The 27,581-nt window shown below is 44.8% G+C and overlaps 1 protein-coding gene across 1 annotated transcript; it reads left to right on the forward strand.

The window, feature by feature from the left end:
• Positions 1 to 7,732: 7,732 nt before the first annotated feature.
• On the forward strand, positions 7,733 to 8,164 carry LOC129030120 (interferon-induced transmembrane protein 3-like). The gene has a single exon (XM_054475028.1). It carries the CDS (start codon positions 7,733 to 7,735, stop codon positions 8,162 to 8,164), a length of 432 nt encoding a protein of 143 aa, XP_054331003.1.
• Positions 8,165 to 27,581: the final 19,417 nt, after the last annotated feature.

The raw sequence follows: 27,581 nt of genomic DNA on the forward strand, positions 1-27,581 counted from the left end.
TCAATTACTCCAGTATTTGCTATCTAACTTACCCAAAGACATTCATTTATCACCATAAGCTTGGGAATAGGATCTAGCCATTGCAACTGTAGACTCCAGAAATTCAGAAAGAAGATTCAGACTTACCTTTGATATAATTTTTTTTTTTTTCAGAGACAGAGTCTTGTTCTGTCACCCAGGCTGGAGTGCAATGGCGAGATCTTGGCTCACTGCACCTCCACCTCCCAGTTTCAAGTGAGTCTCCTGCCTCAGCCTCCCGAGTAGCTGGGATTACAGGTGCCTGCCACTATGCCCGGCTAATTTTTGTATTTTTAGTAGAGATGGGGTTTCACCACGTTGGCCAGGCTGGTCTCGAACTCCTGACCTCAGGTGATTTGCCTGCCTTGGCCACCGAAAGTGTTGGGATTACAGGTTTGAGCCACCGTGCTCAGCCTGATATAAATTTTAAATGCTCTAATATTAAGAAGAAAATCACCAAGGTAACAATCTTATCAATGATGGATTCAAGAATGGAATGAAGGATGGAAAGAGCAAAGCATGCATTAAGCATTTTGTATGTGTCTGTCACCTACATAGCTAAAGAAAGAGAGGGATGAAGGTATTAGTTAGGATACAATCTCAGGTGAAGGTAACAGATCCCCAAAGTAACAGTGTGCTGAACAAGATGGAAGCTTATTTCTGTCTTGTAAAGATGGCCCAGGGCAGGTATAGTGGCTCTGATCCACAGGATCATGCAGAGACCTTGGCTCCTTCTGCCCTGTTTCTTTGCCATTCCCAGCAGAGGGGTAGAGGCAAGAAAAAGGGTGAAGGGATGACTTTTAAGGTATGACCAGATACTTTTAAGGGTATGACCAGAAATCACACCCCATTGTGCTCAGGATTTAGATTTATGGCCACACCTAGCTACAAATGAGTCTGGTTTTTATTTTGGATACCCATGTGTCCAGCTAAAAATTAGGGGTGCTATTATTTAAAAAGGAGAATAAATTTTGAGATGTTGTCTTAGCTGTTTGTGTTGCTATAACACAATACCTGAGACTGGGTAATTTTCAAAGAACACAAACTTATTTCTCACAGTTTTCACAGCTGGGAAGTCGAAGATCAAGGTACTAGCAGGTTTGGTTGGTGAAGGCTGCTCTTTGATTCCAAGATGGCACCTTGTTGGTGTATGCTATGGAGGGGAGGAATGCTGCGTGAGGCTTCCTTTACAAAGGCCTTAATCCCATTCATGAGGAAGAAGCCCCCATGGCCTACTCACCTCTTAATACTTAAAAGCCCCACCTCTTAATACTATCAATTGGCCATTGTATTAGTCCATTCTCACACTGCCATAAAGAACTACCTGAGCCTGGGTAATTTATAAAGAAAAGAGGCTTAATTGGCTCCCAGTTCCACAGGCTGTACAGGCAGCATGGCTAGGGAGGCCTCAGGGAACTTACAATCATGGTGGAAGGGAAAAGGGGAAGCAAGCACATTTTTAGATTGCAACAGGAGAGAGAGAGTAAGGGGGGATGTGCAACACACTTTTAAACAACCAGAGCTCATGAGAACTCACTTACTATCATGAGAAAAGCAAGGGGAAAATCCTCCCCCATGATTCAATCACCTTCCACCAGGTCCCTCCCCAACATGGGGAATGACAATTTGACATGAGATTTGGGTGGGGACACAGAGCCAAACCATATCGGCCATTAAGTTTCAACAGCTACATTTTGGAGGGGACACAGTCAAACCATAGCAGATTCAGTGAACCATCTTTGCTACAATAAAACTGTTGCTATTATAGGAAACAGAACAATTATTTTAAAGCAAATTTGGAAAACTTGAAGCCAGGGGGATCTCAGGTGTGTGCAGAAACAAGTCTCTCTCATCCTCTTGCCATATTAATAACCCATGATTCCTTATGAGTTTTGGGGCTTTTAAGTGGACACCCAGAGCCAGCTATTGTCGGCTATTGCCCTGCATTAGCCCCTTGCCAAGCAAGCCAGGCCCTGGGAAATTCTACTACCATAGGAGATACACACAGACAATGCTCTCTCTCTCCGACTACATGAGGTGTTGCAGAGTGTATTAATTCTCTCTCTCTCTCTCTTTTTTTTTTTTTGCTCTGCCTCCTGAGTTCACGCCATTCTTCTGCCTTAGCTTCCCGGGTAGCTGGGACTACAGGCACCCACCACCACACCCAGCTAATTTTTGTATTTTTTTAGTAGAGACAGGGTTTCACTGTGTTAGCCAGGATGGTCTTGATCTCCTGACCTCGTGATCTGCCTGCCTTGGCCTCCCAAAGTGCTGGGATTACAGGCATGAGCCACTTTGCCCAGCTGCAGACTGGATTAATTCCGTACGACTGCCAGTTATTTCCTGTAAAGAGAATGGTGGTCACACCCTTCCCCTGTAAACTTTATCTGTAACCACTTCTCGTTTTGATCTGATGAACAAAAATTTGAAAAGAAGTCAATAGAAAAACTAGGACACAACCCTGGTGGTGTGGGAGGCACCACAGAAGAGGCGTCAATGGGTTGGTTGGAGAAAGAAAGCTTCTGCGAGGCCTCTGGGTGGCCCATGGAGAGAGAGGTGGATGTTAGGGAGAAAGAGAACCAAGAGAGGGGAAGAAAATGGATAATGAGGCCAGGTGTGGTGGCTGACGCCTGTAATCCCAGCACTTTGGGAGGCTGAGGCAGGTGGATCACCTGAGGTCAGGAGTTCAAACCAGCCTGGCCAACATGGTGAAACCCCGTTTCTACTAAAAATACAAAAATTAGCCAGGCGCGATGTTGCACGCCTGTAGTCCCAGCTACTCAAGAGGCCAAAACATGAGAATTGCTTGAACCTGGGAGGCGGAGTTTGCAGTGAGCCGAGATCGCCCCACTGCACTCCAGCCCGGGAGACAGAGCAAGACTCCATCTTAAAGAAAAATAGAAATAAAATGGATAATGAGGAAAGGACATAGGTTTCCTCCCTAATGAAAGTGAGGTAGGTCTGGGGAAGCTATGAATCTCACGTATCAGAGAGGTTGAGGCAGGCATACATCTGAGGTGGCAGAGGCTACTAACCTGACATAAAGAGGACCCACAGAAAGATGGTAAGTGAGGCAATGCTAGGGAATTACAACAAGAACAGTGGGAACAAGTGTTTCATGGTATGGAGGAAATCCCAGGAAAACTCCCAAATGTTCAGTCTCTTGACATGCTCCAGCATTCTTCCCACTGGGACCCCAGTCCACTGACCTCCCCTCAATTACTCATTTTCCTATGACCTCTTTGTCTCCCAAACTTCCCTTGATCAGTTTGGATTCCGTGGTTCATCCCTGACATCACACCTTGATATGACATTCAATTCACCTGCCTCCCTCTCCATCCATGCTTCCCTGGCAACACCCCAACTCTGATGAACTTAGCACCCCTCACCCTCCATTCCCTGCCTGCACCTGAGCAGCTGGCTGTGGCTGGAAAAAAGCCCACATAGGATGGTGAATGTCAGGAGCCCACAGCCTCGTCCAGTTGACCAGATTATTGCCATGGTCAAGTTGCTCTCCCCCTTTGAAATGACTACATTATAGCTTCTTCCTCTGTCATCAACCTTTCAGTATCACCTCTCTCCTTCTCACTCTTAGCTGTTGGCCTGGCTCCTTTTGTCTCTTTTTATTTTTATTTTATTTTTAAAAATTTTAAAAAAATTTTTATCTTTTATTATTTTATTTTTTTGAGACAGAGTCTCGGCAGGGTGTGTTGGCTCACACCTGTAATCCCAGCACTTTGGGAGGCCGAGATGAGGAGTTCAAAATGGAGTCTTGCTGTGTTGCCCAGGCTGGAGTGCAATGGCACCATCTCGGCTCACTGCAATCTCCGCCTTCCCAAGTCAAGCAATTCTCTGCCTCAGCCTCCCGTGTAGCTGGGGTTATAGACGTGTGCCACCACACCCAGCTGATTTTTGTATTTTTAGTAGAGACGGGGTTTTGCCATGTTGGCCAGGCTGGTCTTGAACTCCTGACCTCAAGTGATCTACCCGCCTCTGCCTCCCAAAGTGCTGGGATTATGGGCATGATTTTTTATTTTTATTTTTTGAGATGGAGTCTCACTCTGTTGCTCAGGCTGGAGTGCAGTGGTGCGATCATAGCTCACTGTAACCTGGAACTCCTGGGTTCAACACACCCTCCTGCCTCAGCTTCCTAAATAGCTGGGACTACAGGTGTGTGCCACTACACTTGGCTTGTGGCTCCTTTTTTCACTGAAGAAATAAAAACAATCAGCAGAGAATGATTCAGAATCTTCAAATGTACCTTCATTGGTAGCCGCCTATGCTCTGCCTTCTGGAGAGTTGCGATGAATGTCCCATCCTTGCTCTTATCGCTGGCACTGTGTATTCGCTGATCCACCCCTTCTTGCCTGCTTAAGGACTTGCTCCTGCAATCATCCCCTTTCTCTGTGTCATTGTCTGCCCCCAGCTACTGGGTTATTCCCATCAGTGTACAAATATGTGGCAATACTTCCCAGTTAAGAAAATACCTCCCTGGGCCCAGCATGGTGGCTCATGCCTGTAATAACAGCCCTTTGGGAGGCCAAGATGGGAAAATCACTTGAGGCCAGGAGTTTGAGACCAGCTTGGGCAACATAGCGAGACTACGTCTCTACAAAAGTAATGAAAAAAAAAAAAAAAAAGCTAGGTGTGCTGGTGCTCACCCAAAGTTGCAGTAAGGTATGATTGTGCCACTACATTGCAGCCTAAAAAAAAGAAAGGAAGGAAAAAAAGAAGGAAGAAATAAAAAGAAAGAAAGAGAAAGAAATAAATAAAGGAAATGCCTCTCTGATCCCATATCCTTCTCCAGCAACCATTTCTCTGCTTCTCTCAACAGCAACACTCCAAAAAATCCTGAAATAACATATTGGGTAGGACTTTCTCTGTGGTCCTGGAACTGATGATGAGGGCCAAAGACGGAGACAAAGAAGTGTATTAAGAGATGGCTTAGGCCGGGCGCGGTGGCTCTCGCCTGTCATCCCAGCACTTTGGGAGGCAGAGACGGGAGGATCACGAGGTCAGGAGATTGAGATCATCCTGGCTAACACAGTGAAACCTCGTCTCTACTAAAAATACGAAAAAATTAGCCGGGTGTGGTGGTGGGCACCTGTAGTTCCAGCTACTCGAGAGGCTGAGGCAGAAGAATGGCATGAAACCGGGAAGCGGAGCTTGCAGTGAGCCAAGATTGTGCCACTGCACTCCAGCCTGGGCGACGGAGCGAGACTCGTCTCAAAAAAAAAAAAAAAAAAAAAAAAAAAGATGGTTTAACTGTCTCTGTTTCCCCAGCTGTCACTTCACTTTTCCTATCAATCCTTAGTTTATATTAAAAAGAAAAAAATAGAGGGATCACACTGGCTGCCAGCCTAGTGGGGAGAGCTGTGCCCTTCATTCTTCTCCTGTAAAGCAAGTGAGGGGTCCCAGAGATCCACCTGTGACTGCGAGTGGAGGAGATGATGTCCTTTCTCCAGCTGGGCATCTGTCTCCCTCTGCCCATCTGAGAGGGGGACATGGGAGCTGGGGGGCGGTCAGGCAGAACGGAGGCTGCAGCAGGCAGCTTGTCCTCCCTGTTGGGAGTGTTACGTTTTTGTGATTCAAGGAAACCCAGGGAAAGGTTTTGAGCTTACCGACCAGGACTGTCAGGGATGAAGCGGGAGGGGAAGCTGAGGGGGTGGAAGAGGTCTGAGCCAAGGTCAGGCATCCCACCTCAGGAAACTGGCAGCAGGAGTTGAAAAGAACAGACTCCTCTGGGTCCACACTGCAACTCCAAAAGCCAGTTGCCTTGTGGGAGTGGGTGGGAGCGAGATTAAAATTATTGAGATTAACACCTAAAATGGGATAGAGTTAGTAGTCGAAAGTCACCAGAAAGTTAGGAAATCAGCTCAATATTTCATTAAATAACAGGAAAATGAAATTCAATTGGAAAGTGATTGAAAGCAACAATGGAAGAAAATTAAAGCTGTTTGCTGTCTATACCAAGTCCAGACTTTTCAAGAGACCTGTTGCATCTTTACTTGTCTTCTCTCTCTCATCTCTTACTTTCTTTCTCTTTATTTTTTAAACATTAAAATTCATTTTATCAAAGCTGTACATGTATTGTTTTAAAACGTCATGTAAATAGTTATAAATATGTAAAAAAATTAAAATCGAACAGTTTTACAAGGCTTAGAATAAAAAGGATTATCCAATTTCTTCCCCCCAAAAGCAACTTCTTTCCATTTTTAAACTATTTCTATAGGTTTTTTTTAATTCTATTTTTTTTCCCAAATAACATATGTACTGCTACTTCTTGATTTTTTGGTTGTGTGTATTATATATTGACTTCCTGTTGTGGGGCATAAGGAATTGGTCTTTTTACCCTCTGTTTTTTCTTACCATCCTCCCAACATTTCTCTCTTCTTTTCTTTTCTTTTCTCTTTTCTCTTTCTTTCTTTCTTTCTTTCCTTTCTTTCCTTTCTTTCTTTCCTTCCTTCCTTCTTTCTTTCTTTCGTTCTTTCGTTCGTTCTTTCTTCTTCCTCTTTCTTTCAATGAGAAACTGGTTTTTTTACCCTGTTTTTTCTTATCATCTTCCCAATCTTCCTTCCCTCCCTGCCTCCTTCCCTTCCTTCCCTCCTTCCTTCATTCCTTCCTTCCCTTCTTTCTTTCTTGAGTCTCACTCTATTGCCCAGGCTGGAATGCAGTGCTGCGATCTCTGCTCACTGCAACCTCCGCCTCCCAGGCTCAACCTATTCTCCTCCCTCAGCCTCCCGAGTAGCTGGGATTACAGGCACACACCACCAAGTGTAGCTAATTTTTTTTTAATATATTTTAGTAGAAATGGGTTTCACCATGTTGGCCAGGCTGGTCTTGAACTCATGACCTCAAATGATCCACCTGCCTCAGCCTCCCAAAGTGCTGGGATTATAGGCATGAGTCAAAAGGCCTGGCTGAGGTTCTAGTCTTTTGATTGGGTGGTAGCGGGGCAGTCACCCAGCTGTATGGGGGTGAGGAGAGGATCTAGAAGTCTTTTTCTTCCTATGAAGATTTTCACTCATTCCTGCTTTCATCTCCTTCTAGCAACCTCACCTTCCCAAGTACTTGGTACCTTCAACTCCTGAACCTTCCCGAGGTTCTTTGGTATGAATTAGACCACTTCTTGCTGCTCTAGACTGTAGATCCTCAACTTTCAATTTTCTTCAGGCTTCAGAGTCACTTACAACTCATCCATCTACTTTTCTTTTCTTTTTTTTTTTGGGAGAGAGTTTTGCTCTGTCGCACCGGCTGGAGTGCAATGGCACAGTCTTGGCTCACTGCTACCTCTGCCTCCTGGGTTTGAGCGATACTCCTGCCTCAGCCTCCTGAGTAGCTGGGACTACAGGCACACACACCACCATGCCCGGCTAATTTTTTGCATTTTTAGTAGAGACAGGGTTTCACCTTGTTGGCCAGGCTGGTCTTGAACTCCTGACCTCAGGAGATCCACCCGCCTCCGGCTCCCAAAGTGCTGTGATTACAGGCATGAGCCACTGTGTCCGGCCTCATCCATCTACTTTCTAGATTCCAAAATTGTATTGACATCTCTCGTATTCTCTTATCACTGCTCTTGTTTTCTCTGTTCCATAGGTTTATGCATTTTAAACCCTTTGTTGTCATTTTAGTGAGAATTCAAGAGGAAACAGAAATAAAAGCAGCTGAAGAACCATCCCACCATCCCGACCACAACTGATCTTCCCTGGACACCATGAACCACGCTGTCCAAACCGTCTTCACTCCCGCCAACACCAGCCACCCCCTCAACTATGAAATGCTCAAGGAGAAGCATGAGGTGGCTGTGCTGAGGGTGCCCCACAACCCTGCTCCCCCGACATCCACCGTGATCCACATCCACAGTGAGACCACTGTGCCCGACCATGTCGTTTGGTCCCTGTTCAACACCCTCTTCATGAACTGGTGCTACCTGGGCTTCATAGCATTCACCTACTCCGTGAAGTCTAGGGACACGAAGATGGTTGGTGACCTGACCGGGGCCCAGGCCTACGCCTCCACCACCAAGTGCCTGAACGTTTGCACCCTCATCCTGGGCATCCATGTGACCACAACACTCATCATCCTTTTCACCAGTAGTTCTATGATAATATTCCAAGCAATTTCTCAAGTGATAAAGAATCTCTAAGGCCAGCAGTAGCGCCCAGGTACTTGCCGTCCATTGCAGGCCCTGCATCCTGGGCCTGAGTTCTGTATCAGCCCTTTTTTCTCACACACTTTTCTACAATGGCATTCAATAAAGTGCACGTGTTCCTGGAAAAAAGAAGGAAAGAAAGAAATGCAGCTGTTTAGTCCTCCACATTCAGCCCAGAGGTCTTTATACTCTGAACCCATTTCAGCCAGACTTTTATCCCTGCCACTTTGCTGAAACTGTTCTTATCAAGGTCAAAACTTTGCCTAATCCACTGGTCAATTCTCAAGCCTTATCTTACTTAAATTCTCAGTAGGATTTGATATGATTAATCCCTTCTCCTTGAATCCCTCTCTGTCTTTCCTGCCGTCTCTCGGTATCTTTTTCTGGCATCTCTTTCTCACCTCTAACTGTTGTGTGCCCTTGGGCTCAGTTCTTTTCTTCTCTACTTACATTCTCTTGGGTGACATGCGGTCATGTGGGTTTAAATACCATCTATTTGCCAATATCTATTGGCTCTCCATATCCGTGGGTTCTGCGTATATGGAGTCAACCAACTGTGGATCAAAAATATTCAGAAAAAAAATGTGTTTGTACTGAACATGTACAGACTTTTCTTGTCATTATAGCAAGAATGACAATTAAACAATAAAGTATAACAACTATTTACATAGCATTTGCATTGTATTAGGTACCATATCAGTAATTTAGCTATGATTTGAAGTACACAAGCCAGATGCAGTGGCTCATGCCTGTAATCCCAGCACTCTGGGAGGCTGAGGCGGGTGGATCACTTGAGGTCAGGAGTTCAAGACCAGCCTGGCCAACATGGCAAAACTCTGTCTCTACTAAAAATACAAAAGTTAGCTGGGCATGATGACATACACCTGTAGTCTCAGCTACTTGGGAGGCTGAGGCAGGAGAATAACTTGAACCCAGGAGGTGGAGGTTGCAGTGAGCTGAGATTGCACCACTATACTCCAGCCTGGGTGACAGAGTGAGACTTTGTCTCAAAAAAAAAAAAAAAAAAAAGAAAGTACACAGGAGAATATGCATTGGTTATACACAAATACTACACCATTTTTTTTTTAATTTTTGAGACTGTCACCCAGGGCGGAGAACAGTGGTGCAATCATGGCTCACTGCAGCTTTGACATGTCCGGCTCAAGCAATCCTCTTGCCTCAGCCTCCTAAGTAGCTGGAACTACAGGCGTGAGCCACCACACTGGGCTAATTTTTGTATTTTTCATAGAGATGGAGTTCCGCCATATTGCCTAGGCTGGTCTCTAACCCCTGGGCTCAAGTGATCCTCCCACCTCGGATTCCCAAAATGCTGGGATTACCAGGTGTGATGAGCCACTGCACCTGGCCTACTACACCATTTTGTATCAGGAACTTGAGCATCTGTGGATTTTGGTATCCCCAGGAGGTCCTGGAACCAATCCCCCTGGATAACACAGTCAACTGTACATATCTTCAGCTCCAACCTCTGCAACACCCTGGAGCTTCATACTTGCATATGTTTACCCATCTATCTGAGACTTCCCATTGGAAGTCCAATAAGTGTCTCAAATTGGATCTCTTCAACATAGAGCCTGCTTTTATCCTTCAAATCTCCTACCTCAGTCTTCTCCATTTCAGTATATACTATGAAGATTCACCTAGATTTTGCTCGGGTTGAACACCCAGGGGTCATCCTTTGTTAGGCTATTCCCCTGACACCTACATTAATCCAACCACATCATCCAATTTCATCTCCAAAATATATCTTGGTTGATCAGGCACAATGACTCATGTCCATAATCCCAGCACTTTGGGAGGCTGAGGTGGGCAGATCATTTGAGTCCAGGAGTTCAAGATCAGCCTGGGCAACATAGTGAGACCCTAAAAAATAATAATAAAAAAAAAAACCCCAAAAAAAACCAGCAAAAAGAAATCCAAAACATATCTTGGTCAAATGACTTCTCTTCTCACCATGTCCTCTGCTGCTCCCCTAGTCCAAGTCACCCCTCTCTTACCTGGACTCCTGTCATGGCTGCCTGTCTTCTGGTTTTTCTGCCATCATTCTTGCTCCTTTCCCATGCCTGCAGTCTACTTTCTGCATAGCAGTGAGAGTGCTATTTATTTCTTTCTTTAGTTAGTTATCATTTTAGAGACAGGGCCCTGCTTTGTTGCCCGGGCTGGAGTTCAGTGGTGTAATCAAAGCTCACTGCAGCCTCAAATTCCTGGGCTCAATCCTCCTGCCTCAGCCTTCTGAGTAGCTGGGACCACAGGCATGAGCCACCGTGCCTGGCTGAGAGTGCTCTTTACAAAGAGCAAGTCAGCCAGGTCACCCCTACTCACAGCCATCCAATGGCATCCATCACACTCTGGATGAAACCACCTGCTTACCAATGCCTACAAGGCTTAACAAAGACAGGTCCCCACCTCCCTCTTAACCTCACTCTCACACTGTTCTGGTCACACCAGCCTTTGTGCTTTTCCTTGACATGCCCAGCTCAGCCCTGCCTCAGATCTTTATGTTTCTTCTTTTGCCTGATGTTTTCCTTGCAGATCTTTATGTCATTCACATATGTGCTTAAATGCCATCTCCTCAAAGAAGTCTTCTCGGCGATCCCACCCAAAAAAAGCTCCTTTTGTCATCAGTCTCCACCTCCTTAGATAGCTACCTGCTTCTGGCTGGGTGCAGTGGCTCACGCCTGTAATCCCAGCACTTTGGGAGGCTGAGGCAGATGGATCACTTGAGGTCAGGAGTTCGAGATCAGCCTGGCCAACATGGTGAAACCCTGTCTCTACTAAAAATACAAAAATTAGCCAAGCTTGGTGGCAGGTGCCTGTAATCCCAGCTACTAGGGAGGCTGAGGCAGGAGAATCACTTGAACCCAGGAGGCGGAGGTTGCAGTGAGCTGAGATCGCACCACTGCACTCCAGCCTGGGTGACAGAGCGAGACTCTGTCTCAAAAACAAAAGAAAAGAAAGGGAAGGAAAAGAAAAGAAAAGAAAAGAAAAGAAAACAAACAAGATAGCTCCCTGCTTCCTTGAGGTCTTCATTCCCCTGGAGATGGCTCCTCCAGGTAATGACCACCGTGGCCATTGCCAGGGAAAGGGTGTCATCATGACACCAGGTGCTGAATACCCCACCAGAGAGGATGAGTGCCTAGAAAATCAATGTGGCACTTTTTTTGTATCCTGAGTTTATAAAGCGGAACTCACACCTCCTGACTAAGAGAGCTCTGTGGTCAGAGTACATGTCCTCCCTATTTTATTTTATTTTTACCATTGTCTGATGTGAATTGGCCAGAGTGGGTAAGACAGAGGAAGTGTGACCTGCCTGTATGGTAGATTTAGGGAGTGCAGAGGGACATTCTGTCGGGAAAATGTGTGTAGACTGGGAAGGCATGCCAATCAGGAAAGATCCCATAAAACTGACTTTTAAAAAAGTTTGTATAATGACTTCATCTTCTGGCTCTACTAATTCTCTTCTTGGCTTCACACTGAGATTCAGATTAAGCAGCGGTTGACTTGAGCCAACTGCAGTCAGCACTGGGGGACTTGGACATTGGTTGAGTTTGGAGAGACACCAGCTGTGGGAAGAAGGAATTTCTGCCACACTCCTATTTAGAGGGTGTACTTGTGCTTGAGGAGCAGCCAGGATTTCTCTGGGATCTTTCCTTGAGAAGGGGCTGCAAGAACCCAGATCCCTAGCCATGACCTGGCCAATGAAGGCTGTCGGGATCAGGAGGATTCAGTCCATCAGCAAACAACCTCTCAGCCAAGATGGAGAGTACAGGTATTGAGTGCAGACCACATGCCCTGCAGGTGCTATGTAATGTGTTCTACCTGTGTGATCACAGAAATCCTGGCACTGGTCCTGGGAGGGTCTATTTTGCTACATTACACCAGTCATTTAGTCATTCATGTAACAAACACTTACTATGCACATATATGTTCCAAGCATTCTTTTTCACTCCTGAAACTGTGATTACAAGGGAGAAAAAGGCCAAGTGATTGCTTTTATAGGGCTTATAGCCAGGTGGCAGGGATGCCAAGTAGACAAAAAAATACACGAGACAAGGTGATAAAAGCAGAATCATGGCCGGGCGCGGTGTCTCACTCCTGTAATCCTAGCACTTTAGGAGGCAGAGGCGGGTGGATCACATGGGTCAGGAGTTCAAGATCAGCCTGACCAACATGGAGAAACCCCATCTCTACTAAAAATACAAAAAAATAGCCAGGCGTGGTGGTGCATGCCTGTAATCCCAGCTACTCGGGAGGCTGAGGCAGAATAATTGCTTGAATCCAGGAGACGGAGGTTGCGGTGAGCCGAGAACGTGCCATCGCACTCCAGCTTGGGCAACAAGAGCAAAACTCTGCCTCTAAAAAAAAAGCAGAATCATGAGACAGGTCAGGGATTGTCCAAGTGTAGTCCACAGACCTCTGGGAGTTCCTAAGACCTTTTCAGGAGGTTCAGGAGGTTGAAACAACTGTATTTGCACAAAAATATTGATATGTTATTTGCCTTTGTCACTCTTGCGGCATAGCGGTCCTCAAATTGGCTCTCTGGGCAGGGGTCATGAATGTCACTCTAGGGAGGCGCAGCCCCAGGCCTGAGAAGAACCCCAGGGACTTAGTGTATCTGTCTCTAGGGCATCTCTCCTTGTAATGGGGCTACTAGCTGATGCCCAGGCTCTAAGGAGACAGTGCTGGCTGGTGCCACCCAACAGGAGGTTTCATCCTATTTGAATCCCAGGAAGACTCTCCTGGGGTTTCACCTCTTATTCCCACTCTTACAATCATAGGACTCGCATGAGGAGCCTGGGAAGTGAGAGCTGGGGCCATGTGTGACGGCAGCTATGAGAAGCAGAGAACTCTCAGGCCCCAGTCTGCAGCCCCAGTCCTCTCATGCCAGTGTTCAGGGCACTGAATTGTCATGACTTGGTTTCTCCTGGCAGAATCGCGGGAGGCACAAGGCTGGAAATTGGATCACTCCCCAAATGAGTTGTTGAGGCTCCACGTGACACAATGACGTTTGCTGGGCCACTCAGCAAGTTGTTCCCCCAGTAGACCTGCCTCACAGCTTGACAGTCTGTCAGCTGCGTTTACTGGGAACCCGCTAGCAATGTGAATTGGTAGGCAGTCCAAGCATTGCAGTAGCAGTTCCCAAGAGTTGTGGACTAAGTTATCTATCTATCAAATCCTGTCTGTCTGCTGACATCTGGGAAAACCAGGTGACACCCACACACCTGAGGCCTTGGCAGCAGCCCAATTAAAGGCTGCAGTTTTTCTTTAGTTACTTTCTGACCTTGGAGTTTGAGAATATAGGTATTGGGCTTTGCTTCTGTTCAGACTGCATGGATGTTTCAAAGTCTAAGCGTTTGAAAATTAACATAGTCGAATGTACATACACATGCGTTACACGTGTTCCTGGGTCACTTTCAGTAGGACCTAGATTGATCCTTGCATAGTGACTGATCACAGAGCACTCACTTATTTCCACAGGCCGAAGAAACCTGTCCAGAAAAAACCCGGAGCATACCACTGGATAAATGTTTAAATGGGCTTTCTGCCAGTGAACTGCATTTGATAGTTACGTGGGTGCAGCCCATGGCAGGAATCCACACAGCTCACAAGAGATCTGTGGGGCCCTCGGATGTTGCAATGTCACTCTGTCTGGGTAAGTGACAGCCAGGATGTGGGATTTGGTGATTATTTTTGGTTTGGTTTGTTTCTAGCTCAGAAGAAAGACTATATATAATATTGAGAGAGGCATAACTTCCAGATTGTCAAGGTTGGTGCTAATAGTGAATGATATACTAATATATGTTACATGGAATCACAAGCTTGCAAGAGCAACGCTCATGTACAAGATGAAAGGATAAATCTTCTGTTGTGTAATGGGAAAAGAAAGCTGGCAATGTAAATGCAGTCTTAATATTTTTTTCCAGCATTGCATGTGTAATTAGGCATTCAGTGACTTCCTCGTCTAAGGAAATTTGACTTTAATGGCAGCTATATAGCTAACTATCGAAGGAGTATTTTGAAAATTCAGGGGTGAGGATGGGAAGGTATTAACTGTAAAAATGTATTATATCCTTGGCCTTCAAACAAGACAAAAGAAAACAAACAACTCCGTCAGCACCAATCTGCCATCATGTAAGCTGTGTAGACAGAAGTTAGACTCATATTCTGAGCTCTTGGAAATTAAGCCAGAAACAGAATGGTCAGATAATTTTTATCCACTAATGTGTATGTTACATTTTGATCATTTAAGATTCCCCCCTACAAAGGGCTCTGTTTCATGAATGCAATTTCATTGGTGTCTGGAAATTGCACAGTTTATGATGCAGTCTCATGATGTCTTGGGAAATGAAGGCATAACCTTGGGTAAATCCAAAGTTCATCTTTAAAAAGAGAAAGTTAGGCCGGGCGCGGTGGCTCACGTCTGTAATCCCAGCACTTTGGTAGGCCGAGGTGGGCGGATCATGAGGTCAGGAGATCGAGACCATCCTGGCTAACACGGTGAAACCCCATCTCTACTAAAAATACAAAAAATTAGCTGAGCGAGGTGGTGGGCGCCTGTAGTCCCAGCTACTCGGGGGGCTGAGGCAGGAGAATGGGGGGCGTGAACCCGGGAGGCAGAGCTTGCAGTGAGCCAAGATCGCGCCACTGCAGTCCGGCCTGGGTGAAAGAGCGAGGCTCCGTCTCAAAATAAATAACTAAATAAATAAATAAATAAATAAATAAATAAAAAGAGAAAGTTTCAAATGCAGAGTTTAACCAAAGCTGATACAATAGAGTCCCTCCCCATCCACTACCTCTCCCCACAAACTTCCAGAGAATCACAGGGCACAGCTAGGAGCAGTGACAACCTGAGCCAGCATGACTGTTCGAACTGACAGCAGTAAAAATGTTTGCTAGAAACCAGTGCAGGAAAGGGTTAGGAAATTAAAGACAGAAGCTTGAGTTTAAAGATTGGACACCACGGACAGGTCTCAAAGGCAATTGCTCACTTCCCAAGCCCCAGCTCTCCCTGCGTGGTTCATCTTCAGGACAATCTTCAGAGGTCACCCTCTTAGATAGTGGCACTCGGTCACTCCCTATCATGTTTGTAGTGTAAATGGCCAGGGTCTCTACATGGTTTCAACACACAGGGCTACACAGTTTATTAGAGAAATGAATTCTTTCTTACCAATGATTTAAAAAACATTGTTTTGGGAGAAAATATATCTACTATTCTTCTCCAGGCATTTTACAGAAAATATTTTGAGCTGTCAAAAGGGGGCATCCTTGCTTTTCCAGACGAAAGAAATCATTCGAATTCGCTCTTCAGAGCAGCCTTGGTGAGAGTGGTGGGCAGCAAGAGTGCTTAGTGATTCTAAATAGCACGGGTGTGCTTAGTTAAGGCTACAGCTGAGGGTGTGGACCCCGCATAACTACAACCCTGCTGCTCATAAGCGTGGCCCTAGGCAGCAGCAGCAGCAGCACCACCACCAGCAGCAGCTGGAAGCCTGTTACAGGCGTGGGCTATCAGGCCTCAACTCGGACCTACTGGATCAGAATCAGGATTTAACAAGGTCCCAGGTGGCCAGTTGAGCATCTCCACATTCAAGATGCACAGCTTCCTAGCTGTATTTCTCAAACTTCCTCCGGGGAGGGGAGACAAGAATGTGGAGTTTGTTAAACACAGATTCCTGGGCTTGCAACTGTTACCTACTGACCCAGAATTTGCAGCAGAGAGGCCTGGTAATTTGTATATTTAACAAATGCCCCACAGGATACAAGTCATGAATGAAGTGTGAAGAACACTACGGGACACCTTTACGTTTTTGAAGGAAATATATAATGATCTAAAAAAGAAACTGCTTCTCGCAGATCAAGTTTTCCTTTTGAAAAGATGCAGTCTCCCTTTTCCTTGCCACCTTCTCTCTTAAAAACAGTGCTATCAAGAGGGAAGAGGGAAGCAGAGGATAAGTGCGAGAACAGCTCCTGGGGTGCAGCAGTAGAGGCCAATGCCTGGGGACTGTGGGAAGTGGGACGTGGCCAGCAGAGGGCAGCAAAGCACGTCCTGCATGGGGACCTGCTGTGCGCACGGTGTGGCCTGGCAGCAAGATTGGAGTGGCCTTCTGCTACTTGCTTCTGGGGCTTTCTGGAGCTGTTTGTGGACCTCAGGTCTGATACTAGGCTTGTCAAGTCAGTGGGGGGCACAGTAGACTCTGCCGGGTCTGAATGGGAGCCAGGTAAGGTCTAAGCCAGCACAGCCCAGTAGAAATACAATGCAAACTACGTAGGTTATTTAAACTTTTCTAGAGGATACATTTTTATTTATTTTGTTTATTATTATTTTTGTATAGAGAAGTAGTCTTGCTACATTGCCCAGGCTGGTCTTGAACTCCTGGCCTCAAGCAATCCTCCTGTCTTGGCCTCCCAAAGTGCTGGGATTACAGGCATGAGCCACCATGCTGGCTGAAGCTTTTTTTTTTTTTTTTGGCTGAAGCTTTTTTTTTTTTTTTTTTTTTTTGAGGTGGGGTCTCACCCTGTTGTCCAAGCTGGAGTGTAGTGGCATGATCATGGCTCACTGCAGCCTCAACCTCCTGAGCTCAAGCAATCCTCCTGCCTCAGCCTCCCTTTGCAGCTGGGACCACAGGCATGCACCACCATGCCCAGCTAATTTTTTGTTTTTTGTAGAGGCAACATCTTACTTTGTTGCCCAGGCTGGTGTCTAACTGCTGAGCTTAAGCAATCCTCCATCCTTGGCCTCCCAAAGTGCTAGGATTATAGGTGTGAGCCACTGTGCCCGGCCCGAAGCTACATTTTTAAAAAGTAAAAGGAAATGAGTGAAATTAATTTTTATAATACATTTTATTTAACCCAATATATCCAAAATCATTTCAACATGTAGTTAGTATTAATATTGTTAATGAAACAGTTTATATTCCATTTTCCCTCCACTAACTCTTTGAGGTTCTGTGTATATTTCAGCACATCTCAATTCTGACTAGCCACAGTTCCAGTGCTCAGTGGCCACACGTGGCTGGTGGCCACCGTATTAGACAGTACATGTCTAAGAGTATATCTAAAGCTGGGAGAGAGGGGAAATTAGGACCAGAAATGGGAAAGGATTAACGTCTGGCCTGGGGACAGATTCTGGTGTTTTTTTTGTAGTTATTGTTTTGTTTTTGAGACAGAGTCTCGCTCTGTCGCCCAGGCTGGAGTGCAGTGGTGCGATCTCGGCTCACTGCAATCTCTGCCCCCCAGGTTCACGCCATTCTCCTGCCTCAGCCTCCCGAGTAGCTGGGACTACAGGTGCCTGCCACCACGCCTGGCTAATTTTTTGTATTTTAGTAGAGATGGGGTTTCACTATGTTAGCCAGGATGGTCTCAATCTCCTGAACTCGTGATCTGCCCGCCTCGGCCTCCCAAAGTGCTGGGATTACAGGTGTGAGCCACCACGCCTGGCCGATTCTGGTGTTTTTGTACATAAATAAATATTCACCAAAGAGCTACGTTTCAATTCGTTTTTTTTTGTTTTTTTTTTGAGACAGAGTCTTGCTGTGTCACCCAGGCTGGAGTGCAATGGTGTGATCACAGCTTGAGGCAGCCTTGATCCTCCTGCCTCAGCCACTCAGGTAGCTGGAACTACAGGCACATGCCCCCATGCCTGGCTAATTAAATTTTTTTTTTTTTGTAGAGATGAGGTCTCCCTGTGTTGCCCAGGCTGGTCTCAAGCTCCTGGGCTCAAGCCATCCTCCTGCCTCGGCCTCCCAAAGTGCTGGGATTACAGATGTGAGCCATTGTGCCCAGCCTTCAGTTCATTATTGAGCATCTACTATATGCTAGCAGTTGGGCCAGAGGCTGGAGATATATAAGCCATCAAACCCAGTCCCTGGTGCTGAGGACCTGGGTCCAGAATAGTTGGGAGACAGCATGGAAACAGAACCTTTCAAATCCCTAAAACACCCACCACAGCAAGTCTATGGGCAGGCTCTGGGGTGGACCCTGGGACAAATTGTTAGACCCACCCTGAGGAGAGACTCTGAATGATAACTAAGTCAGAGGCTTTTGTTGGATTTTATTTTTCCTTTTTCATAATCATTTCCAGATTTACTTAGAAGTTGTCTGAAATATACATTTGTCTGGAGAAAGAAAATCTGGCTGAGGTGAGAATCCCTAAGCTGGCTCTAAGCTTCCCTGAAAGGAAAGGCCAATGTATCATCAGCTAACTGTCACACAGGAATCCCTTCTGGGGCATCCCCTGGACCTTTTACCAAAGGTTGGACCCACCACATCCAAGGTCTCTTATTCCCCCATCAGTGCTGTTCTAGGTTAACGCTATTTTGGGAATGCAGTTTTCTTCATTTCAGTGTGAATTTCCTCATCTTTCTGCACAAATTGAGTGAAATCCTTGGTGCATTTTTTTTCTTAGATGGATGGAAGCTAAAAGAGAATGGAAGGCCTCCAGCTGTTTGAGGCTCTGTCCTCAACGACAATCAAAATTCTCCATCTTTTCTTGTTCTTGGCACTTTCTGATTGAAATAAGATTCCAGCATTTATCTGCACCTGCAATTTTGACAAGAAAGGAAAATTTAAAAGACAAGTGAAAGAATTCTCTGAGGGAAGTCAATGAGTCGACAGTAGTCAGACGCCTCCAAATCTCTTTTTGCATTCCTCCGTCAATTAAGCTACAGTCACATATTGGAGAGCAGAACTTAAGTCTGTGAGTAGAAATGCAAAAATGTGTGTCGATCAGTAGCTGGAACCTTCCTCTGGAGCGAGTATTACTTGGAGAGCAGCTGATGATCCATTTGGCATTGAAATGGAGAGGATTTTGAGTCAAAGAGGCCACTTTAAATTATAGATTTGAGTTTAGTTGAAGGTCACACTTATGTTGCGTGAATAAAATCTTCAGAGATTTTGGAATATACTCAGAAAATGCAGGCAATCCTGAGCACACAAGCATTTTCTTCAGGGGATAAAAGCAGTTTAATATTATTGCCCTCTGCATAATTATTGATCATATTAGCATAGGAGATACTGAAAGGGAAGGCAGAGTAACCATCTGATGGACACCTTGATTCTCGCAGCTACGACCATCAACTTGGACAGGAAGTTGCCTGGAGACCTAGGAAGATTGTAAAGGGAATTTGGTAGTGACCATTTCATTTTGGCTCAACAGATGACAAAAATGACCCACTGAGAGGGGAAGGATTATTTAGCTAATCCTATATGACATAAATAAACTCCCACCTCTAGGAATTTGGGAATCACCCGCCAAATGTTGATTTGATTATCTGGATGTGTGTTTAACCTGATTCAAAGCTTCCTGGCAGCCAAGATGAAGAGGGAAATGTGAATTATAAACTCATCCTTTGAGAGGGAGAAATGTACTCAACTTTCAAAGGAAACTAGGACATTCATAAAGAAAATTCCAAACATTAAAAACATTTGATGTGGCGGGGTGTGGTGGCTCACGCTTGTAATCCCAGCACTTTGGGAGGCTGAGGCAAGTGGATCACCTGAGGTGAGGAGTTTGAGACCAGCCTGACCAACATGATGAAACTCCGTCTCTACTAAAAATACAAAAAAATTAGCTGGGCATGGTGGCAGGAGCCTGTAATCCCAGCTACTTGGCCGGCTGGGGCAGGAGAATCACTTGAATCTGTTAGGCAGAGATTGCAGTGAGCCGAGATGGTGCCACTGCACTCCAGCCTGGGCAAAAAGAGCGAAACTGTCTCAAACAAAACAAAACAAGAAACATATGATTCATAGTTGTAATATTCTTTCCAAAGGCTACCGGTTCACAATGCAGATTAATGATTAGGATTTAGGAAATTATAAATGTACTTCAGAGGTTTTTGAACCTGTTAATATGAATTAACTTGTAGAATGTCCTGATTCCTCCCCCCAACACTAATCTAAAGCCTATGTTTTTCCCCTGTCGCTTGCTGTGTTAATTGGATCACAGAGATAATTCCCCTCCCATAAAATGTAATCTCTGCAGGTTTTGGAATCTACATTCTGCTGCATTTTGCAGGATTATCTCTCAAAGGTAACAGATTAGAAGCCCTGGATGGTGAAAATAAACTGAAGTTTGTGCTGTAATCCCTTTCAGTGAGGATGGGGATGGGGTAGGCTTCCAGGTTCTAATGAATGAGAGAATGCTAGATGGGCAGTCTGTTTTTGTTTTGTTTTGTTTTGAGATGGAGTCTCACTCTGTGGCCCAGGCTGGAGTGCAGTGGTGTGATCTTGGCTCACGGCAACCTCTGCCTCCCAGGTTCAAGCAATTCTTGTGCCTCAGCCTCCTGAGTAGCTGGGATTACAGGCATGCCCCACCACGCCTGGCAAATTTTTATATTTTTAGTAGAGATGGGGTTTTGCCATGTTGGCCAGGGTGGTCTCGAACTCCTGACAGAACTCAAGACAGGTAATCTGCCTGCCTTGGCCTCCCAAAGTGCTGGGATTACAGGGGTGAGCCACTGTGCTTGGCGGCCTATAGTCTCTTTGTTCCCTCTCTCCCTTCCTTCCCTTATTTCCTTCTTTTTTTTTGATAGGATCTTACTTTGTTGCCCAGGCTGGACTGCAGTGGCGTGATCTGGGCTCACTGCAACCTCTGCCTCCCAGGCTCAAGTAATCCCCTTACGTCAGCCTCCCGAGTAGCTGGGACCACCATGTCTGGCTAGATTGGCAATCTGAACACCTGAGTCCTAGTCTCTGTATAGCCACCAGTTAGTAGTATAATTTATGGCACTATTTCTCTGAGAGTTCTCTGTGACTCAGTTTCCCCTGCAAAATGAGGAGGTAGTACTAGATCAGCATTTCTCAAAATGCAGTCCAAGAAAAGCTAGTCTCTTTTTTTTTTTTTTTTTTTTTTTGAGGTGGAGTCTCACTCTGTCACCCAGTGTGGAGTGCAATGGCACCATCTCAGCTCCCTGCAACCTCCGCCTTGCGGGTTCAAGCGATTCTCCTGCCTCAGCCTCCTGAATAGCTGGGACTACAGGCGTGTGCCGTCACACCTGGGTAATTTTTGTATTTTTCGTAGAGACGGGGTTTCACTATGTTGGCCAGGCTGGTCTCGAACTCCTGACCTCGTGATTCGCCTGCCTCGGCCTCCCAAAGTGCTGGGATTACAGGCGTGAGCCACTGCGCCTGGCTGAAAAACTAGTCTTCAAAATGTTAATAGCTATTCCATGAATGAAGAACTGAAGATCAGGTACATTTGGGGAAATCTACATGCCATCATCTCGCACTAGGGCATCACAATGTCCATTAGCACATAATAGGCTCAGAGAGTCTTGAAGCAAATAAGTGCAGTTGTATGTGTGTGTATATAGAACACACACACACACACACACATAACATTTTTCTTCTTCTTCATTTTTTTAATGATATGAGGTCTCACTATCTTTTTTATTTTTTTGAAATGGAGTCTTGTTCTGTTGCCCAGGCTGGAGTGCAGTGGCGTGATGTTGGCTCACTGTAACTTCTGCCTCCCAGGTTCAAGCGAATCTCCTGCCTCAGCCTCCTGAGTAGCTGGGATTACAGGTGCCCACCACCACACCTGGCTAATTTTTTTGCATTTTTAGTAAAGACAGGGTTTTGCCATGTTGGCGCTGCTAGTCTCGACCTCCTGGGGGTCTCACTCTCTTGACCAGGTTGGTCTCAAACTCTTGGCTTCAAGTGATCCTCCCGTCTCGGCCTCCCAAAGTTCTGGGATTACAGGTGTGAGCCACCCTGCCTGGCCTATATATAACATTTCTTTAAACAAAGGAATTTTCAAACTTATTTGGCTTTAGAATCCTTTTTTGGAAAGAAAACATTAACTTCCAGAATACTCTTGGTAAATGTTGAACTAGATCAGGAATTCTCAAACTTTTTGTTCTCAGGACTCTTAACGATTATTGAAGACTCAAAGAAGCTTTAATCTATGTGAATTATTCCCTTGTTATTTATCATATCATACACAATAAAGGATACATAAAAATGTTAATTAATTAAAAAAAAAAAAACACACAATGTGGCCGGGCATGGTGGCTCATGCCTGTAATCCCAGCATTTTGGAAGGCTAAGACGGGCAGATCACGAGGTCAGGAGATCGAGACCATCCTGGCTAATGCGGTGAAACCCTGTCTCTACTAAAAATACAAAAAATTAGCCGAGCATGGTGGTAGGCACCTTTAGTCTCAGCTACTCGGGAGGCTGAGGCAGGAGAATGGCATGAACCTGAGAGGTGGAGCTTGCAGTGAGCGGAGATTGCGCCACTGCACTGCAGCCTGAGTGACAGAGCGAGACTCCATCCCAAACAAACAAACAAACAAACAAAACCCACAATACATGTTAATATAAATAACTTTTTTCAAAAAGTAACTATTTTCGAAAATAAAATTGAGAAGAATGGTATTGTTTTATATGTTTGCAAATATCTTTAATGTCTCATTTTGTAGATCCAGATTCTCATATCTGTTTCTGCTTTTAGTCTCTTGTGAGATGTTGTTTTGCTGAAATATATGAAGAAAATCCAGCTTTATAGAGCTATAAAATTGGGAAAGGGGCAAGGCGCGGTGGCTCATGCCTGTAATCCCAGCACTTTGGGAGGCCAAGGCGGGTGAATCACCTGAGGTCAAGAGTTCGAGACCAGCCTAGCCACCATGGCAAAACCCCATCTCTACTAAAAAAAAATTAGCTGGGCATGGTGGCGGGCACTTGTAATCCTAGCCACTTGGGAAGCTGAGGTAGGAGAATCGCTTGAACCCCAGAGGTGGAAGTTGTGGTGAGTTGAGATTGCATCATTGCACTCCAGCCTGGGCGACAAGAGCAAAACTCCATCTCAAAAAAAAAAAATTTAAAAAAAATTGGGAAAAGAAGAATTCAAATAGTTTTTTTGTGTAATTGTGGGTGCACTTATTTGATACTACATCAAAATTTAATAAAGTTATAGAATGTGGAATATGAAATGTTATCAATGAACTTTTCAGGCTCTGTTCCATGAAATCCATCAGCATATCCTACACTTTGAATGGATCTTTCACTCATTCATGACTTTTTTTTTTTTTTTTTTTTTTTTTTGAGACAGAGTTTTGTTCTTGTTGTCCAGGCTGGAGTGCAATGGCATGATCTTGGGTCTCTGCAACCTCCACCTCCCAGGTTCAAGCGATTCTCCTGCCTCAGCCTCCCAAGTAGCTGGGATTACAGGCACCCACCACCATGCCCGGCTAATTTTTTGTATTTTTAGTAGAGATGGGGTTTCAACATGTTAGCCAAGCTGGTCTTAAACTCCTGACCTCAGGTGATCTGTCTACCTCAGCCTCCCAAAGTGCTGGGATTACAGGCAGGAGCCACCGTGCCTGGCCATTCATGATTTTTTTTTTTTTTGAGACGGAGTCTCACGCTGTCACCCAGGCTGGCATGCAATGGCATGATCTCGGCTAACTGCAACCTCTGCCTCCCAGACTCAAGCGATTCTCCTGCCTCAGCCTCCTGAGCAGCTGGCACTATAGGCACATGCCACCACACCCGGCTAATTTTTTATATTTTTAGTAGAGACGGGCTTTCACCATGTTAGCCAGGATGGTCTCGATCTCCTGACCCCGTGATCCGCCCACCTCGGCCTCCCAAAGTGCTGGGATTACAGGCTGGAGCCACTGCACCCAGTCCCCATTTATGATTTTATAACATTATGTGTTCATCATTTGGAAAATATTAATTCATGGAGTTATGCAAATATTCGAATTGTGGACACATTCCATTATACAATATCATACATAAAATACCGAATATAAAATATTTAAAAATCACATTTGTTACTATCACCACAAACCTTATCCAGAAAGTTGCTAAGTATTGGGAAGCTGTTAAGCTCATTATGGCAAGGACAAATTTTCCAGACTTCAAGATTTTATTTGAAAGCTTGAGTTTTATCACTGGCAACAAATACTGTCCATTGTTTTCCTTGAGGGAACAGGTCCACTTAGTTATTTTGGAGAAAATCTATGCCTCCTACCCTAGTCTGAAGAATGACTGTCAGTTGTTCTTTCACATAAAAATAAAGTTGCCTGGAAAAAATGGCTGGTTTGGCTTTCAACTCAACAACTGCACAAGTACTTTCACTCAGTTTTCTTCTTAACTGCTCCTATGTAATAAAGAATATGATGACCACCGGTACGGTTTGGTGCCATTGCTTTGATTCATGCTAAAGTATGATCCCTTTTGTTCACCATTGTTTTCATATCATTAGTGAAAATGTCATCAGAGTGAAAAAGCCAAATAACTTCTTAGTATTATTATGAAATAACTTTTGACCTCTCAGATGCCCCTGAAAATGTCTTGGGTACCATCAGGTCTTGGGGTCTCAAAGTGGAGTCTGTGGATGCATGGATTGCACTTTGAGAACCACTGGGCTTGATCATTTAGAAGGTCCTGCTCAGCAATTTCTTTTTTTTTTTGAGATGGAGTCTTGCTCTGTTGCCCAGGCTGGAATGCAATGGCACGATCTTGGCTTACTGCAACTTCTGCCTCCCAGGTTCAAGCAATTCTCCTGCCTCAACCTCCCAAGTAGCTGGGATTACAGGAGTGTGCCACCACATCTGGCTAATTTTTTATATTTTTAGTAGAGACAGGGTTTCGCCATGTTGGCCAGGCTGGTCTCGAATTCCTGACCTCAAGTGATCCTCCTGCCTTGGCCTCCCAAACTGCTGGGATTATAGGCATGAGCCACTGCACCCAGCCCTGCTCAGATTTAATAATCTAAAATGAGGACTAACATAGATTCATTTATAATTCCAACTCAGTCCTTCTTTGTGTGCATTTTTAGGCAGCTGTGTAGTTCATGCATTTAGTTTGTAATGGAACAAAGTATAATAAAGGCCAGTGGTGAAGAGTGTGGGCTTTGAAGCCAAAATGCTTGGATTTGAGTCCTGACTCCATCAGTTCCTAGCTATGTGACCTTGGGCAAGTTATTTAATCATAAATAATAAACATTACTTATGATTACTGACCCATGGGAAGACCCATCTCCCTGGCTATGAGTGTAAGATAGAGACTGGTCACCCTGTCCTGAGGACTGCTGATGCCTCACAGGGGCTAGTGGTCAGCTGTTTCAGCAGCATCTCTGTATGGTTATAGCTATCCCATCCTTTTCTATCTGAGCCAGGTTGGGGCTGGGGGTTTCTATTACCTACTTCCAGAAGAGCCTTAACAAGATAAAAGTCCATGTTGTGCTATAAAAATGGCTCTTTAATGTGGCCTGGCAGATCTCTCCTTGAGTTTACAGAGAGCACCCTCCGTCTTCTTCCAGTGCAGAAGAAGATGTTGAAAAAAGCCTGTATCCTGTAGTCACTTGCTAAATCCTTGTGGTTTGATTTCTGGTCAGTTAGGACTATAAGGGCCACTGATCTCTTTGGTGAACACTGGGTAGTGGGCCACCTAAGTTAGGAGCTTCCTTGTGCTTGCCAAAGAAAAGCATTAGTTGTTTTTCTGTATTCAGAAATATTTGCAGAAACCATTTTCAACAGTCCTAAGTCCACATCCAAAGATAGTGGTGGCCTCCTCTAGTTTTTTTTTTTTTTTTTTGAGATGGAGTTTTGCTCTTGTTGCCCAGCTGGAGTGCAATGGTGCAATCTTGGCTCATTGCAGCCTCTGCCTCCTGGGTTCAAGTGATTCTCCTGCCTCAGCCTCCCGAGAAGCTGGGATTACAGGTGTGCGCCACCACACCCAGCTAATTTTTGTATTTTTAGTAGAGACGGGGTTTCACCATGTTGGCCATGATGGTCGTCTTGAACTCTTGACCTCAGGTGATCCACCTGCCTTGGCCTCCCAAAGTTCTGGGATTATAGGCGTGAGCCACCATGCCCAGCTGCCTCCTATAGTTTTTTATTCTTCCTGTCAGTTCTTCTCTTGTCTATTTACATACCATAACTACATGGGAGTGTCCTCAGGATGCTCTTTAACAGTGATCACCATCATAATGTACACCATTGCCTTCTCTCCAGCTTTTAGGTATTGTATTAGTTCGTTCTCACGTTGCTATAAGGGAAATATCTGAGACTGGGTAATTTACAAAGGAAAGAGGTTTAATTGACTCACAGTTCTGCATGGCTGAGAAGGCCTCAGGAAACTTAGAATCACGGTGGAAGGCGAAGGGGAAGAAAGCCACCTTCTTCACAGGGTGGCAGGAAGAAGTGCCAGCAGGAGAAATGCCAGGTGCTCATAAAACCATCAGATCTCATGAGAACTCACTCACTATCAAGAGAACAGCATGCGGGAACCACCCCCATGATTCAATTACCTCCCACCGGGTCTCTCCCACAACATGTGGGGATTGTGGGAAATATATTCAAGATGAGATTTGGGTGGGGATGTAGCCAAACCATAACAGGTATGTAGGAGCAGGAAACACATACACACTGTTTATAAACTTAGTTCAATGCCAGAAATATTAAAGTCTAAAAACACTTGAGTTTTAAACCAAGAATATACAGGTAAGGGGGAGGAGAAAATGCCTTAATATGTTATCCGGTGCCATTAACACATGTGAAAAATAATATATATCTGATAAGTGGCTTGTATTTAGAGCATATAAAGAACTATCGCAACTCAATAATAAAAAGAAAATAACCCAATTAAAAATGATCGGAATAGACATTTCTTCAAAGATGTACAAATGGCCAATAAGCACATGAAAAGATGCTCAACATCGGGGAAATGAAAATCAAAACGATGAGAGAGCATTTTATACCCAGTATGGCTATAATCAGAGAGTTAGATAATATCAAGTGTTGACGAGGATGTGGAGAAATCAGAACTGCATACATTGCTGGTAGGAATGTAAAGTGGTGCAACTACTTTGGAAAACAGTTTGGCAGTTCCTCAAGAAGTTAAACATAAAGTTGCCATGTGACCCGGCAATTTTACTCCTAGAAGTATACTCGAGAGATAAAAGCATATGTCCATGCAAAACTTGTACCTGAATGTGTATAGTAGCATTATTCATAATAGCCAAAAGCAAAAGATGGAAACAACTCAAATTTCTATCAACTGATGAATGGATAAGCAAAATGCATCATATATATAGAATGGAATATTATTCTGCTATAGAAAGGAATGAAATCCTGATTCAGGCTACAACATGGATGAACCTTGAAAATAGTGTCTTAAGTGAAAGAAGCCAGGCACAGAGACCACGTATTATATGACTGCATTTATATGAAATGTCCTGAATAGGCAAATAGATAGGGGCAGAAAGTAGATCACTGGTTGGTTAGGGCTGGGGGAGGAGGTGGATGGAAAAAGTTGGGGGTGATAGCTAAAGGGCACAGGGTTTCTTTTTGAGATGATGAAAATGTTTGAAAATTTATTGTGCTGGTAGCTGCACAACTCGGCAAATATACTGAAAAGTATTGAATTGTATACTTTAAATAGTTGA

Source organism: Pongo pygmaeus, chromosome 12 (assembly GCF_028885625.2).
Source record: "Pongo pygmaeus isolate AG05252 chromosome 12, NHGRI_mPonPyg2-v2.0_pri, whole genome shotgun sequence".
Taxonomy (NCBI): domain Eukaryota; kingdom Metazoa; phylum Chordata; class Mammalia; order Primates; family Hominidae; genus Pongo; species Pongo pygmaeus.